This window comes from Cyanistes caeruleus, chromosome 2, assembly GCF_971803275.1.
Source record: "Cyanistes caeruleus chromosome 2, bCyaCae1.hap1.1, whole genome shotgun sequence".
Taxonomy (NCBI): Eukaryota; Metazoa; Chordata; class Aves; order Passeriformes; family Paridae; genus Cyanistes; species Cyanistes caeruleus.
In genome coordinates, this window is record NC_141702.1 from 70,747,964 (window position 1) to 70,761,681 (window position 13,718).

The window sequence follows — 13,718 nt, forward strand, 5'->3', positions numbered from 1 at the left end:
GTAAAGGGAACCTCTTCTGCAGGGACTCCTAATTTTTGACAGAGGATTGTAAACATTCTTCACTTTATTTTTCTTCATATTTTGTATTCCTTTTAAGCAAGATTTCTGCAAAGAATAGAGCATATCATATGCTTCAATCATTGCTCTGTGCAGTAGAATGCTTTGTAACAGCCTACTCTCTGTGGATTTTTAGGTCAGAATCTTTAAGTCAAATACACATTAATATCAGGACAATGACAGCATGCCATTTTCTTAAACCATAATGTATCTTCCACTTGTATGAATGCATTTCTTCCTTCATTGTTTTTTTGTGTTTGGTCTTTTCCTGGAAAAAAATACTCATCTTACATATTATAGTTTAAATTATTGGAATTACTAGATGGAAATTTCCTCCTGAAATATTTGGGGAAAAATTACTGTTTTGACCTTTTGTTTAATTGGAGTGGATCTGTTTGAAGCAAAAATTCTCTTTGCCTGATTATACTATGTTATAAAATTATTATATTCCTTTGCTGGCTTTATGGTTAAGATGAAATGTGATAGCAAGTGATAATTTTGATTTATGATTAGTTTTAAGAAACTCTGTGTGTCTGTTCAGTATTCTTTTTAACATGTTCACATTGATCAGAGTGAAGATTGCTATGGACATATTAGGAACATGTAAAGCTATTTAAGAAAATCACGGAAATTAGCATCTCCCCTACTAAAATGTATCTTTGTGGTGCATTCTAAAATCTGCACAACTGAAAGGTTGGTTTGAACAGCTTATAGTGTATACATTTCATTTACTATATGATCTGTGTACCTTTTACAGTGTGTTACAGCTCACTCTGAAATCTCACCCAAGTCTTACATCCTCAGAGACACAGCTACAAATGGTAAACTAATAGGGTAATATCTTCAGTGTGAAAGGGAGATTTGGATATAGGCTAGAATTTACAAATGCATTAAAAGAAAAGCAGGTTGTTTGTTTTTTTTTTAATTGCTTCTGCAACAGGAATATTTTCAGTTTCAGAGTAAAACTCTGCATGTAAATATCTTTCATGTCGCTTCACAAATACAACTTTGTATATCTGGCAACTTTTCTGCTCAGTGCTCAGGTTTAATATGCTATGCTTTAAAATGGATGTTGCCTGCTCACACAGTGTTGATATGAAAATGTGAGGGACGCATCATGTGCAGTGGCACCAAAGAAGTGCCCTTTAAAACCTTCCCATCTTACTTTGCCAACATTTAGAAATTGTTCCACCCATACTGAGTACTTTACAGGAAAAGACAGACACAAGAGAAATGAAGATAAGCACTTTTTGCTTATACCTTTTTTACAGATTATTATAGTAGCTTCAAAATTAATTGTGCATAATTGTTACAGGAAGACTAATTATTGTGTTTATTGTTTAGATGAATTCTGGTTCTCAGATGGGTCCTTATCTGATAAAGCCAAATTCAATGATCCTGGCCTGATGCCCCTGCCAGACACTGCCACAGGGCTAGACTGGTCTCACCTGGTAGATGCTGCACGAGCGTTTGAAGGTAACAGGAAAATTTGAATAAAGATCAATGTTCACTACACAAACTTTATAAAAAAATTTTAATATATATGGTATAGCCACATTTTGAATTACAAAAATCCAGTGTTTGCCTCTGTAGTCCTTTAGTTCTTTTGGCAGTATCAGTTCTCAGTGTGGAAGATTGTCATTGAAAATTTGGGGTCCTTATGATACTCTCTGTTTCCATTTTAGATGAAATTCCTCCACTTTAGTGCCTAAGTTTCTTTTGTAATCAATTGAAAAATCAGATATTTAAAGGAGACATTCAAAACATTTAAGTTAGATGTTTAAAATGAAACTGGGAGTAACATTTCCCTGAGTGTGTTGTGTTGTGTTTATAAACTGGCATGTGTAGTCCAAATAGTGTTGTGGTCCCTCTCGGTTTTCATAAGCCCTTAAGACCAGGAGAAATGTACAGTATATTTTCCAGCAACAGGATTTAGGGTGCAGCATGTAGACTAGATTTGCTTTATTAATTTATGGAACCACATTGACCAAGGAAAAAATCTCATCCACCTGTGGGAGCTAAACCTACACTTAATGTCTAAATAGAGAAAACAGATGTTGGTTTGAGTGTTTATATGGATATACACAGTTGAGTTTGTCTTTTGTTGTTTGAGAGGTGTTTTTTTAGTGCTGTCCTAAAATGTCTGACATTTATTAACTGGTATTGCTTGCACTACTGAATGTAATGTAATTTATGAATAAATCTAATGTTACCACAGTCATGGTTGTATAAGACACAGGTCTTAACTTTGCGAAAACTGTCTGTGAAGTTAGTGGTTTGGGTCTTTTTTAACTTTTTTGAACCATGGAAATCAGTTTTCTGGTTCCTGATTCCTTCCCAAAGTGTGAAGTGATTACAGTTCACTTTGACCAAAAGCTCTTCAGAACTGCTTGTTGCACCAATTCAGATGGCACTGTGAAAACCCAAACCAACAGCAGTGATGAGGAATTTGAAGAACTTTACTATTTTTTGACCTGATGTGCATTCATTACTATTAAATACTACTCAAACATGGCTGTGGTAGCTGGCAGGAAATACTGTGACACTGAGAATCTTGACAGCTCTTCCCATGCATTCCTCTGTTGGATTGCTCAGGGAACACCCTGCTGTTTGTTACTGACATCTTAAACTACTGAAGAAAGCTTTGCATCAGTAAATGACTAGCTCTAACTTTGTACTTGAAGAATATTTTTAAATGCTAATAAAAATGTTGAGTTCAGCTGAGTGAAAGATCATTCTGTACCATCTATGCTCCTGTATTTTTAGCTTTCTTTGAAAACTAATAGATTGTCATTCTTTTTACTTCCTAGTATCATGATTAAAACAATTTCACTTTGGTAAGTGTTATGTAAGTGTAATTACGTTTGAATTTGAGAGTGAGAAGTAGAACAATACAGCTACCCCACAGTGCTCTGTCCTAGGGAGGAAGGGTATTCACTTGTTGGGTTTTAATTGTAAATAACTTAGATCTGTAGATAATGCTGGAGAACTGTTGGTCTGAGTTATAAGATAGAAGCTATTTTCTAGATTTTTTTAAAATTATTTTAAGAATTTGAGCAGTAAATAGGAATCTATTTTTGTGTGCAGGAATATAATTCTTTTCTGTTTAGGACTGTACAGTAGAGACATCTGTGTATATGTTAGATGATTTATACAATGTTTCAACTAAATTCATAGTGCTGCAACTAGAAACTTTCCCGGAGAATGGAATTTTTAAACCCTTATTAAACTTCATCCTATGTCTTTAAATTTGAAAGTCATTTTAAAAAGAAGAACTGATAGGCATGTCCTAAAAGATCACTGGAATGTGTTGCATATGAATTAACAGTGAAGTTTCCATGTGTATTTTAATGTTGTTGACGTAGAAGCTGCTTCTTTGAAAATAGCTTGGAACTGGTGTTCTGCATTCCGTCAATGTGAAAAAGAGAGTGGATGATTCTAAAGTTCGTCCACTTCTGAATATAAAACTGCTTTGATTTTTAACTGGGGGAAAATGGGATCACATTTCATATAGGACCATATTAAAAAAACAAAAAAAGTAAAAAAGCAGCTGCCTCCCCACTTTCAATGGAAAGAATCACTAAAAAGAATTTTTTTAATACTGAATCTGTGAAATTTGAGGTTTTCTCTAGTTTGGCTTTGCCAGCCTGAGATTTTGAAGTTGTGTTCTCTTCTAGAATCTAGATACTGGACTTCATTTCAATTTTTTCTTTGTACTATGTCTTTTTTGACTATCAGTTTATCAGGATTACCAATCTGATTCCAAGGTCAGAGTTTTTCTCTTGTGATCTCTCCAGATTGTGTTGACAATTTCTATAATTTGATCAGCTCAGCATCCCTAATGTGGGCCTCATGATCTTTCATCTCTGTCTTAAGAAGCAATTGTGTCTTGATTCATGTTAGATATAGACTTTTTAGGTGCTTGTATTGTTGCCATCAGTTGGATTAACAATTAAATTTAGTAGCAAGATTTTTGCTGCCATCATCTGTACTTGGAGTTTCCTTATGGGTGTAACAAGAGCAGTAGTCTCATTTTTCACTTTCTTCCTCTCCTCAGATGAAGAGTGGACAAGGTTGTTGATTAGTATTAGTTTTTATTCAACTGAAGCCTTGGTCCTGTGTGGAACGGCAGCTTTTAAACTGTGCTCCATGAGGGTGGAAGAAGCTATTACTTTTGTTTTGTTTTGGTTTTATTTGAAAGTATATAATGCTTTTCACTTTGTCAGTATTTCATTTTCACTGCATTTGCTTGACAAGAACCTTTGTGGGAAGCTGAATATTTGCTTGAAGCTTTTTCTGAAAATCTTCTGTTATTCCTAAGACAGGTCTTTGCAGTGTGAGGGAGAGCTGTGCATGCATTAACTCCACAAGCTCCTGAAGCTGCATCAGGGAGGGGTTTTTGCTTGAGCTGCCTCTGCGGAGGGTCAGTGCCCCTAAGCTGGAACACAGTGGAGCATTATTTTAACGCTCTGCACTGCCTTCCTTTGCAAGACATAGTTTAGACGCTGATATTTCTCCAGAGATGATGTTTTGCAGGCATGCTAACGTCGGTCCAGTCAGTAGCATGGGGAATCCTTCCATTTCTGCCACACATGGATAGGCTACTTCCAGTTTCCTTCTCTGATTTCACTGGGAAATGCAGAGAGACATAACCAGGGAACAGTTCACATGATGGAAATACTCTGTTGTAATGTTTTGGATCCATCCCTCAAGCAAACAATAAAAAATAGATAGGATTGTGTTTGACTGTACGGCAAAAGAAGGAGGGCAGTTGGGGTGAAAAAGAAGTTAAAGAACCAAAAAGAAAGCAAGCATGCTCAACTAAGTAAAGGCAAAGAAAGATATGGGGATTTCTAGAATAAATTGGAAAGCCAGGTTTGAAAAAGGAGAAATCCCAGAAAAGACTAAGGGAAAAGAAGAGAATTAATATTTTTAGTTCTCTTTTTGTATTATCCTTCCAATAGATCTTCAAGTTAGGAAAGGACTGGCCTTCAACGTGTGTATTATGTTGCTGATGATATTTTTAGAACATTTTAGATATTTTCCATGTTTTGGGGACAAAACAGAGAAGCATTTTTGAATGTCCATACCTACCACTGTAATTATAAAAGACAACTGACACAAATAAAAATATCGAGTATTGTCTTTAATAGAACTTTGTACTATTTGTTCTAATTAAAACTGGATTTATTATGCTTTAAAAAAAGCTGTTTAGTGTTTGATAAGTCATGTTGTGAGCATTAAAAGCCTAAGATAGTCCTTCTGATGTCCCTGTTCATTAAAACTGGTGGTTGCAACTCCTGATTTTTTTCCAGGTGATTTTTATGAATGTCTACTGGTGCCAATCAAAATGCAGTGTTTCTTAATGCAAATTTATCTTTGCAGAAACATCTGTGCTACTATAATTAATGTTATTTTAATACTTTGATTTAAAATCTTCATAGCTAAATGTAATGCTACACATAATATAATGAGAAAGAAGTGAATCATTTAGCATGACAGATAATTATTTTAACCAAAGTAGTGTGCTAAACTGCTAGAAAAAGAAAAAAATGACAATGTTTAGTTAACATTTGGTGATTTCTAGGGCATGCATTTGTAACTCTTCTTGCTTCAATGCATATGTCAGTGTATGTTTGTGGGTAGACTTTACCTTAACAATGAGAGAGTGGCTTCATGCACTTTACTTATTTTAGCCTTTTCTGCTTCCAGTACACCAAAATTGCCTGGAGTTTTTTCTGGCCTCTGTTAGTGGTCTGGTACAATGAAAATCCAGATTCAAACTCTTAGTGGTTACAGCTGTGTAACTCTTGTACTGTAAATTTAAACATTATTTTTTGTCTCGTCTTAGGTCTTGCTAAGTCAGTTGTTTAAACTTTCAATATAAAAACCAATATATTTTTTGCAAATAGTTTTCTGTGGTTGGGCTCTCTTTGGAGTTTGGCAGGGACTTCTCAGTTAAAAATAAGAACTCTGAGATTTACATGTATTTTCTTCTGTTTAGTATGTACATTTTGCTTCAATTGAATAGGAGGGGTCCCTGTAATTTGGAGAAAGCAGAATCTAGGTCTACAGAATCGTACCCAGAAATATAATTAATTTTTCTTTATAAAAACTAGTTGTTATAATGAAAATGTTAATAGTATGAAGGTGAATCAATAATTATCTGTCTTGTTTCTGGACAATACTGTGTTTGATCTGGGAAACTACTTTTAATTTATCTGTACAAAGTAAATCTATCTTAGTGGGTTTCAAATCTGCAAATGATGTCATTGATTATGTGTTTAAAATTTTATTCTTACCTTATTGTCAGCACATGTGGAATAGTCATGTTCATATTGCTGAGATCCATCAGTAGTCAGAAATTGGCTGAAAGCAGAGGAAATGTGCTGCAGTCTTTGAAATTGGACAAAATCAGACATGCAACTTTTGTTCATTGTGTTATGGAATGAATTGGCGATCTGTGCTACACTGAAGGGATTTTTTTAAACCAACAAAGAGCTTTCTAGTGATTTCCTGTTTTTGTTTGGTAGAACTTGTCCTTCCTGTTTGAAGAGATCTGGCCTGTATTCACTGTTTGTGTCCTTGAGGGTTTGAAGGATTGTCCTCTTCTGTGCGCTGCCAAGTTGCCATGCTGTGTCACTGTGCTGGGTGTTGCTGTTATAGACCCAGGGCGCGATGCCTCGCGCTCACCGCGATGTCGGTGTTGTGTAGAAATGGCCTGGCCAGGCTGGGAGTGAGCGCCAGCAGGAATTGCACGGGGAACATCCCACCCACTGCGTGCGCTGCCGCAAGGGCCACAGCTGCCCCAGTGGGGATGGACTGTCTTGTTTATAGGAACATTCTAAATCTTATTCCAGGTTTTGACTCAGATGAAGAATTTGGGCCGTTCTGTCATCAGACGCCGTTTCTAGGTGATGGTCTGGGATTGATGACTTTTGCCTTTTGTAAACTTTTTTTCATACTTCCTGTGTTTGCACGTTTGCATGATAATGCAAGCTTTGGGCCTGGCGGGGTGGTAGAGCAAGGGGAGAAAGGGCAAGGCAGGCATGTTGTCGCCAGAATTCATACAAGCCTACAGACATGGATTTTGTTTGGCAGAAATAAGCTAGATCAATCTCCACAGAATATGGATTTTGGTTGGTTTTTTGTTGTTGTTGTTTTTTTTTTTTAAAGAAGACAAATTAAATCCTAATGAATGCATCATTTACTCCTGTTCTGTGCAATGATGATCTGCATGGCATACTTCTATTATGTGGTGACTGATGTATTTTGGCAACCACACTGTATATCCATAGGTAATTGCATCTGTGCTTGTTAGATTATGTTCTAGTGAAATTGAATGCAGATAATAGAGTGCCTTAGTAATACCTATAATAAAAACTCAGTTGATAAAAATAGTGTGAATTTATTGGTTTTCAAGTATGCAGATTACCATCAGCTTCTGCAAATGTTTGAGGCAGTAAAGCAGTGCAAAATGAACAGTGAAGATTTCTGAGGAATCTGAGGGCTTTAAGTCCATGGAAAAAAATGCAGACCTTTTTCCTGGATTATTGTCATTGGTTGTGGCCCTGAATTCTGTAATGGTTTTCTGCATATTTCATCAAGACCAATTTACTGTTCATATCAGCATTAAGTGGTCCAGACAAAATGTCATACTGCTGATAGACATAAAAAATTGCTTTGGGGTTGCCTTTGGATGCAGGTGTGGGGAAGCCAACTAGTTGGTACATACATCTGCTGTTTATCTTCAAAGCTGAGATGTAGAAGCCTACATCCATTTCACTAACTGAACCAGGATAATGGCTGTAATATAGCCTTTTATTTTGTCCAGGTTTAGAGGTATCCTTGTGTTACTTTTTTACAGATCAGAGAGTAGCATCTTTTTGCACCTTGAATGATATGCAGCAAGCTCAGGGCTTGGAAGGAGCACAAGAGTTACCCTTGGATGAGAGTCCCCCAGATGGAAAAGATTTTCTTGAGGATGCTGGGTATGTCAAAATTAAAACATATTTCTTGCAAAAATATTTGTAGGAAAGATTTTCTCTTAATGTTGCATGTCAAATTGCCTGTATGCATGTTTCATGGCTGTATGGTGGCAGACTTGTTCCCTTGACTTACAATTTCTTTAGTTTTGAAAAAATGTTGTTTCTTCATATCATCTTCTCTCTCTCTCTGCGATAGGTCTGTAACACAGATCGAGGTTAGATGCAGAGTTTCAGACAGTCAAATTTCTCATTGTATTCCTCCTTTACAATAATAATTTTTGTTACATTTGTTTCTGCTTTCATTTTAATAAAGCTTATAATGGGAGCTCAGCTCTGTAGGATGCAATAACCTGATCAGCAGCAAATGTCTCAAACCTTGGAATAGGGTCTATCCTATCTTTGCAGCTATTTGCAAACCCATAATTTTTCTTTTATACAGAGGTAAATTAAGGGAATCTGTAACAGAGCACTGCAGAACTTATGCCAAACTACCCAGTTCTTCAAATTCTTCTTAGTGCTCTGGGAGAAATGATTCCTCCCCCACCCCTCCACCTATCCTGCTCTAAGGAGTATTGTTAATTTAAAGATTATTCTTATACAGATTCAGCAGTATAATCTGTCCACCACCACACTTTAGAAGAAAAACACATCTTTGATTAGTTTTGCTCTTCAATTGTAGGAATGGGAGAATGGGAAATGGAAAGAAAAGTCTTCTTGCTTGTTAGACTGTTGCATTTTAATTTGAGCCAATTTTACACAAATTAGCTAGCTTACATAGTAAAGCGCATTTATTGTAATGACTTTTAAGTTCATATCTTTCCCCAGGCTAATGATCAGTAAGGATTGCAAAAGACTGTTAAAGATGTTCCCCTTTTAGCCATGGCAAACCTTTTAGCCATGTCAGATTTGTGCAATTGCATGAAGCAGCTGATTCAGCTTTGTATGTAAAGCCTCCCTCTTCACCTGCTCTCTTTTGGACACAATTACTCACATGATGGCTAATTGCATCTATAATGTGCATGGAATCGTCTCCCACAGTGCTCATTGTCATTCAGAAAACAGAAGCTATTCTCAGTATTTTCCTTCAGTCATGCATTTGATTAACCTGTGGCAATATTTTATGTGTTTTGACCTTTAAACAAAATATTTGTCTCCATTAAGCCATACGTTTATCCTTTACTGAAAATGACACTGCTGCACAGCAGACAAAAGAAGTCTTTACGGCTCTTTTGGTTTGCAGTAATTGCAGCTGCATCTTGCATGAGATTAGTGCAGTCCTTATCAGAAAGCAGCTTGTTAAGCAATGTGCCTGCACACCGTGGAGCAGTGAGTGTGACTTGCGCTGTGAGGGTATGTGCAAGTCATTCCTGAAACATTCCTTCTTAAAATCATTATTACTCCTGCCTGATTTGCATGAGAAGTAGTGTCGTATTTCAGATATTGCGGGACTGGATTTATGTTCTAGTGATCGTCTTTTACTGATGGTGGTTTTGTCTCTGTTTTCCTAACTGTGCCTAAACTGATTGGTTTCCTGTGCTATTACTAAAAGTTTAACTCTGCTAAAGCTGGGAAGAAAATATTTTTCACTAACTCAGAGTGAAGGGAGTGGTTTACTTTGCAGGGAACATGCTCCGAGTACTCTGACTGGAAAAGTAAACCAGCTGGAAGTCATCCTGCGGCAGCTACAAACTGACCTGAGAAAGGTAAGAGACCATCAGCCCCATATCTGCTGCCCAGTTTTAGTGGCTTTATTTGTACACAGAATCATCAAAGGCTTGAAAGAAGCACATCAGTTAAACGAGACAACAGAGCTCAGAGCACTGAGGTGCAGAGGGTTCTGTGGGAATGGGTCTGTGAGGAAATTGGCCCAAGGCTAAGTACTTTACAGGTCTTTCCTCCAGAACATTTTATGTATCATAAAAATAGTCACACCCAGAATCAAGAAAACACTCCATCTTCATTTATGGGACTTTGGATTTAACAAAGGATAGGGATTTTGACAGGGCACCATTGCTAAGTAGTTGGCATTCTGGTTTTGTCATCCCTGTTGCCTTGTGCTACCTTGGTCATGTAGCAAGGACTTGATTTGTGCCTCATTTGCTGTCAAAATTCTGAGCTGGAGATAATGCCAGGAGAATAGAAATGAGGCTGCTTTTGGTAAAGAAAAAATCATGTCAGGAAAAATTTTGAAATTAGATATTTTTATTCTTTAAATATATGCTTGAAAACAATTACTTACAACTTGGGCTCTCACATAATTTATTATATTTATCATTTATTATAGCTAAAAGCTTCTTATGCTTTCAATGCTTGATATTTCTTTGTTTTTTGGTTTGTTAAATCGTGTAAAACTTTAATTTTTCTGTTAAAGTAACATCTAGGGGTTTTTTAGCTTGCAGTATTTTCTTGGAATGAATGAAGTAGTTGGAGCATATTTGGGGAATTAACTTACAGTTGTCAGAATGAATTTGGGAGCTCAACAAAATAGAGCTGTTATGACATGCATAGAAATATTAACAACAAAAGTAAATGTTGTCATCACAACTGCTCACTTTGCTCAACTTGTATCTTTGTTAACCAGGAAAAACAGGATAAGGCAGTTCTCCAAGCAGAGGTACAGCACCTGAGACAAGATAACATGAGGCTTCAGGAAGAATCTCAAACAGCAGCTGCTCAACTGAGGAAATTCACAGAATGGTTTTTTAATACGATAGACAAAAAATCTTAATGGCTGGGGCCCTGCAAAGTACTTATTTGAACAATGTATCTTTTGAATTAGCAGGGTAATAATTTCACTGTGTTCACAATCCATTTTAGGTGTTTCTGCTGCATTTTCTGTCCAGCTTTATTCATCTGAAAAGGAGAGAGAACTGTGGCAACCCGTCTTTAAATTCATATGAAGAAAGCAGAGAATAGCAGATAATTGTTTGTGTGCAGATGAATGTAAAAAATCCTTAGTGTCATTTTAGACATTTTTAGAACTTGCTCTGGCTGGGGCTTGCCTGAAGAGGAATATTTGGGGTTTTAGTTCCTGCATTTCAGGTGCGCTGGTGAAGATGTTAAAGCAATTTAAATTAGCTTGGGCTTCAGTATTGTAAGATAAAAAGAATAACCAGACATATACTTTAATGTTTAAAAGGTGCTCTATTTTTTTGTATGTACAGTAGTTTTATTTCCACAGTCCACATTGTCATAGCAATAAGAATGGAGGTATAGTGAATAGTCACAGAGCTGTGTTTATAAAATGTTAGCACTGACGTGTTTAACACTAGTTTGGATGCAGATACATTAGAGATTATTTATTTGCAGGAACAAATGGTGCCTGAATATAAACAGTGTTCTGATTTTCTAAAAATACACATGCCTTGTAAATGGCTCACCGGGGTTAGCCCACTCCCAACTTCAGTTACTTTTGTATAGTTGATGTTCAGCTAAACAGTTACACTGCTTAACTATTAAAATCATGTATGGTGTGAGCCAGCCAATCAGTTGTACAATGCCAAATTTGTCTATCTTTGTACAGAAGCTTTGATCAAGTGTCTTGTATTTAACACCTTTATTTAAGCTTATTTAACCTTAAATTGTTGTTTTTATAAAGTTTGTTTTATCTGCACTATGGTGAGATCAGTTGGTTGCAAGTTGTAATATTTTGAGCTTGCCAAGACTGTACTGAGGAGTTCTAGAAAATTCTAACAATTGGATGCTGCTAGTACACAATTGATTTGTTTGTATGCTTTAACATTTTTAACTGTTTAATTTGAAATGAACATACATCCTGCTTTTTTAATAAATGTTAAAAATCTAAACCTGAAATATTTTATCTTGTATTATCTGTAATCATTGTTAGCAGTAATGACTCAGGTTTCTGTTCAGCTCAGTCCCTGGGCTCTCCATCCATCCAGAGACATTTCAAGACCCCTCAGAGCTGTCAGGATCCCTTGTTACCGAGGAGGGTTTGCCACCATTATCACATTAATTTCTTTGGTGCGTCCTGTCCTGGAACCCAGGAGGTGTTTTCCCCAGTCTGAACAAAAGCTTCTTGGGCTGGTCATAGGCACTGATCAGTGGCCTATGATCCTGGAGAAAATGTTCAAAAGAGGTTTAGTTAGTTCATACTAGCTTATGCATTAGTTGTAGCAGGAAATAACTTGCCATCTTCTTGTGCCAGCGATTGAGGATTTGACTACAGTGTTAGCATATGTGAGATGCTTTGTGTACAGTACAGAGCTTAAAGTCTACACCTAAAATGGACACCTTTGCAAAATGAAATGAAGCTAATGAGCACATTTGAATTACCTTGAGGGGTAGACAAAAAAAAAATTCAAGATCATAGTTTTATCTCAGCTTCCTATTGTCTGCTGAATGCATTAAGGCAAACATATGGAAAATTGTTGAATAATTAAAAAATAAATATATTCAACTCATGCAACTAGAATTCCATGTCCATTGTTCATGCACTTTGGCTGAGAAATGTTTTATAAATGGAACGAGTGTCTGTCACTGCTGTAACAATTGTTCTGAGCGACTCCTCTTAGGAAAGGTTGTATGTAGGCAGATAATCAAGCCTTTGGTATTGTACATTGCAATTTACAAGACCATTTTGTATTGTATTTTTCATCAAAAACTCTGACTTCTACACACCAAACAATATCCACTAAGCTGTATTAACAGGGTAATTAAACATGGCAGTCATGTGTTACACTAGCTTCTGATTTAAGCACCTTAGAGAAGTCATTAGCAAACCCATCTGGCTGGAGACCTTGCCAAATAACAGTGCTGAACAACTTGGGCAATTTGTCTGTGAACACGTGTCTGTGAGGATTGGTCTGTTCCCTTTGGAAAGCTGTGCTAACCAAAATGAACTTGAGGATAAGCTGGCTCTGAAGGGACACGGTTAGGTTTGTATAAGAGTTTATAGTCCAATATTCATTTTAGTTCTTTATCTCAGTTATTGAAAACCAGCAGCTATAACTGTGTGCACAAAAAGGACTTTCAGCAGTTATTTTTTCCATTTTCCCCATCCAACTGAAAACGTTTGATTTCCAAAACCGACAGAAATCTTTGTCTACAGATCTCTTGTTTCTTTTGCTGACAAAAGCAGTCGTGTTGGGAGCACGTGGTTCTTCCTTAATTAACCTTCACCATGGGGAAAAGTTTTTAGTCTGGCTGTTAGTGTTTTAATGACATGGGAATACAATATTTATCAGAGACCTGTTTTGGCACAGGTAAAGGACGTTTAATTGGGCATTTGAATCAAATGAGTATTTTAAGAATAATCCTCTTGGAAGTGTTGTGCTCACAAAAAATGCCTGGTTTAGACACATGAAGGCAAAGGCTACATGTACATGAGCAACTAGTGTGGAGTACTAGGAAAATTCAGGGTGTTGCAAACCCAGGTTTTGGAGATCTTTCAGGCTCTTCCTTGTTCAGTTCCATGACTGGATGCCTTTTAGTGTCTGAAATCATGTTAAGTTGGCTCTGTCTGAAGGCTCTGTGCTCTTAAGACCATTCCATATGATCTGAAGCTGAGTAAGTAGAGGTGATTGGGAAATTGACTTCAAAGATGTGTTTGTGATCTGAATTAAAACAGTTATATGGAAGTGTTTAAAACGTCAACAAAACCCTCCCAGCACACCAAGCCATGCTATGCAGTTCTGAGGTGCCAAAGTCAAA

At 36.7% G+C, this 13,718-nt stretch overlaps 1 protein-coding gene across 7 annotated transcripts in view; it reads left to right on the top strand.

Moving 5' to 3' along the window:
• Nucleotides 1-11,858, top strand: part of SIPA1L2 (signal induced proliferation associated 1 like 2) — a 127,370-nt gene extending 115,512 nt beyond the window's left edge. For 2 of the 7 annotated variants that reach the window (XM_086877804.1, XM_086877806.1), the window contains 5 exons: nucleotides 1,402-1,533; nucleotides 6,918-6,971; nucleotides 7,925-8,048; nucleotides 9,667-9,748; nucleotides 10,627-11,858. In XM_086877804.1, coding sequence (XP_086733930.1) covers nucleotides 1,402-1,533; nucleotides 6,918-6,971; nucleotides 7,925-8,048; nucleotides 9,667-9,748; nucleotides 10,627-10,773 — 539 coding nt within the window. In that variant the 3' untranslated portion in view covers nucleotides 10,774-11,858. The remainder of the gene's footprint in view (nucleotides 1-1,401; nucleotides 1,534-6,917; nucleotides 6,972-7,924; nucleotides 8,049-9,666; nucleotides 9,749-10,626) is intronic. The other 5 variants (XM_086877805.1, XM_086877807.1, XM_086877809.1 and 2 more) reach the window with 3 other exon arrangements.
• The last annotated feature ends 1,860 nt before the right edge of the window (nucleotides 11,859-13,718 follow it).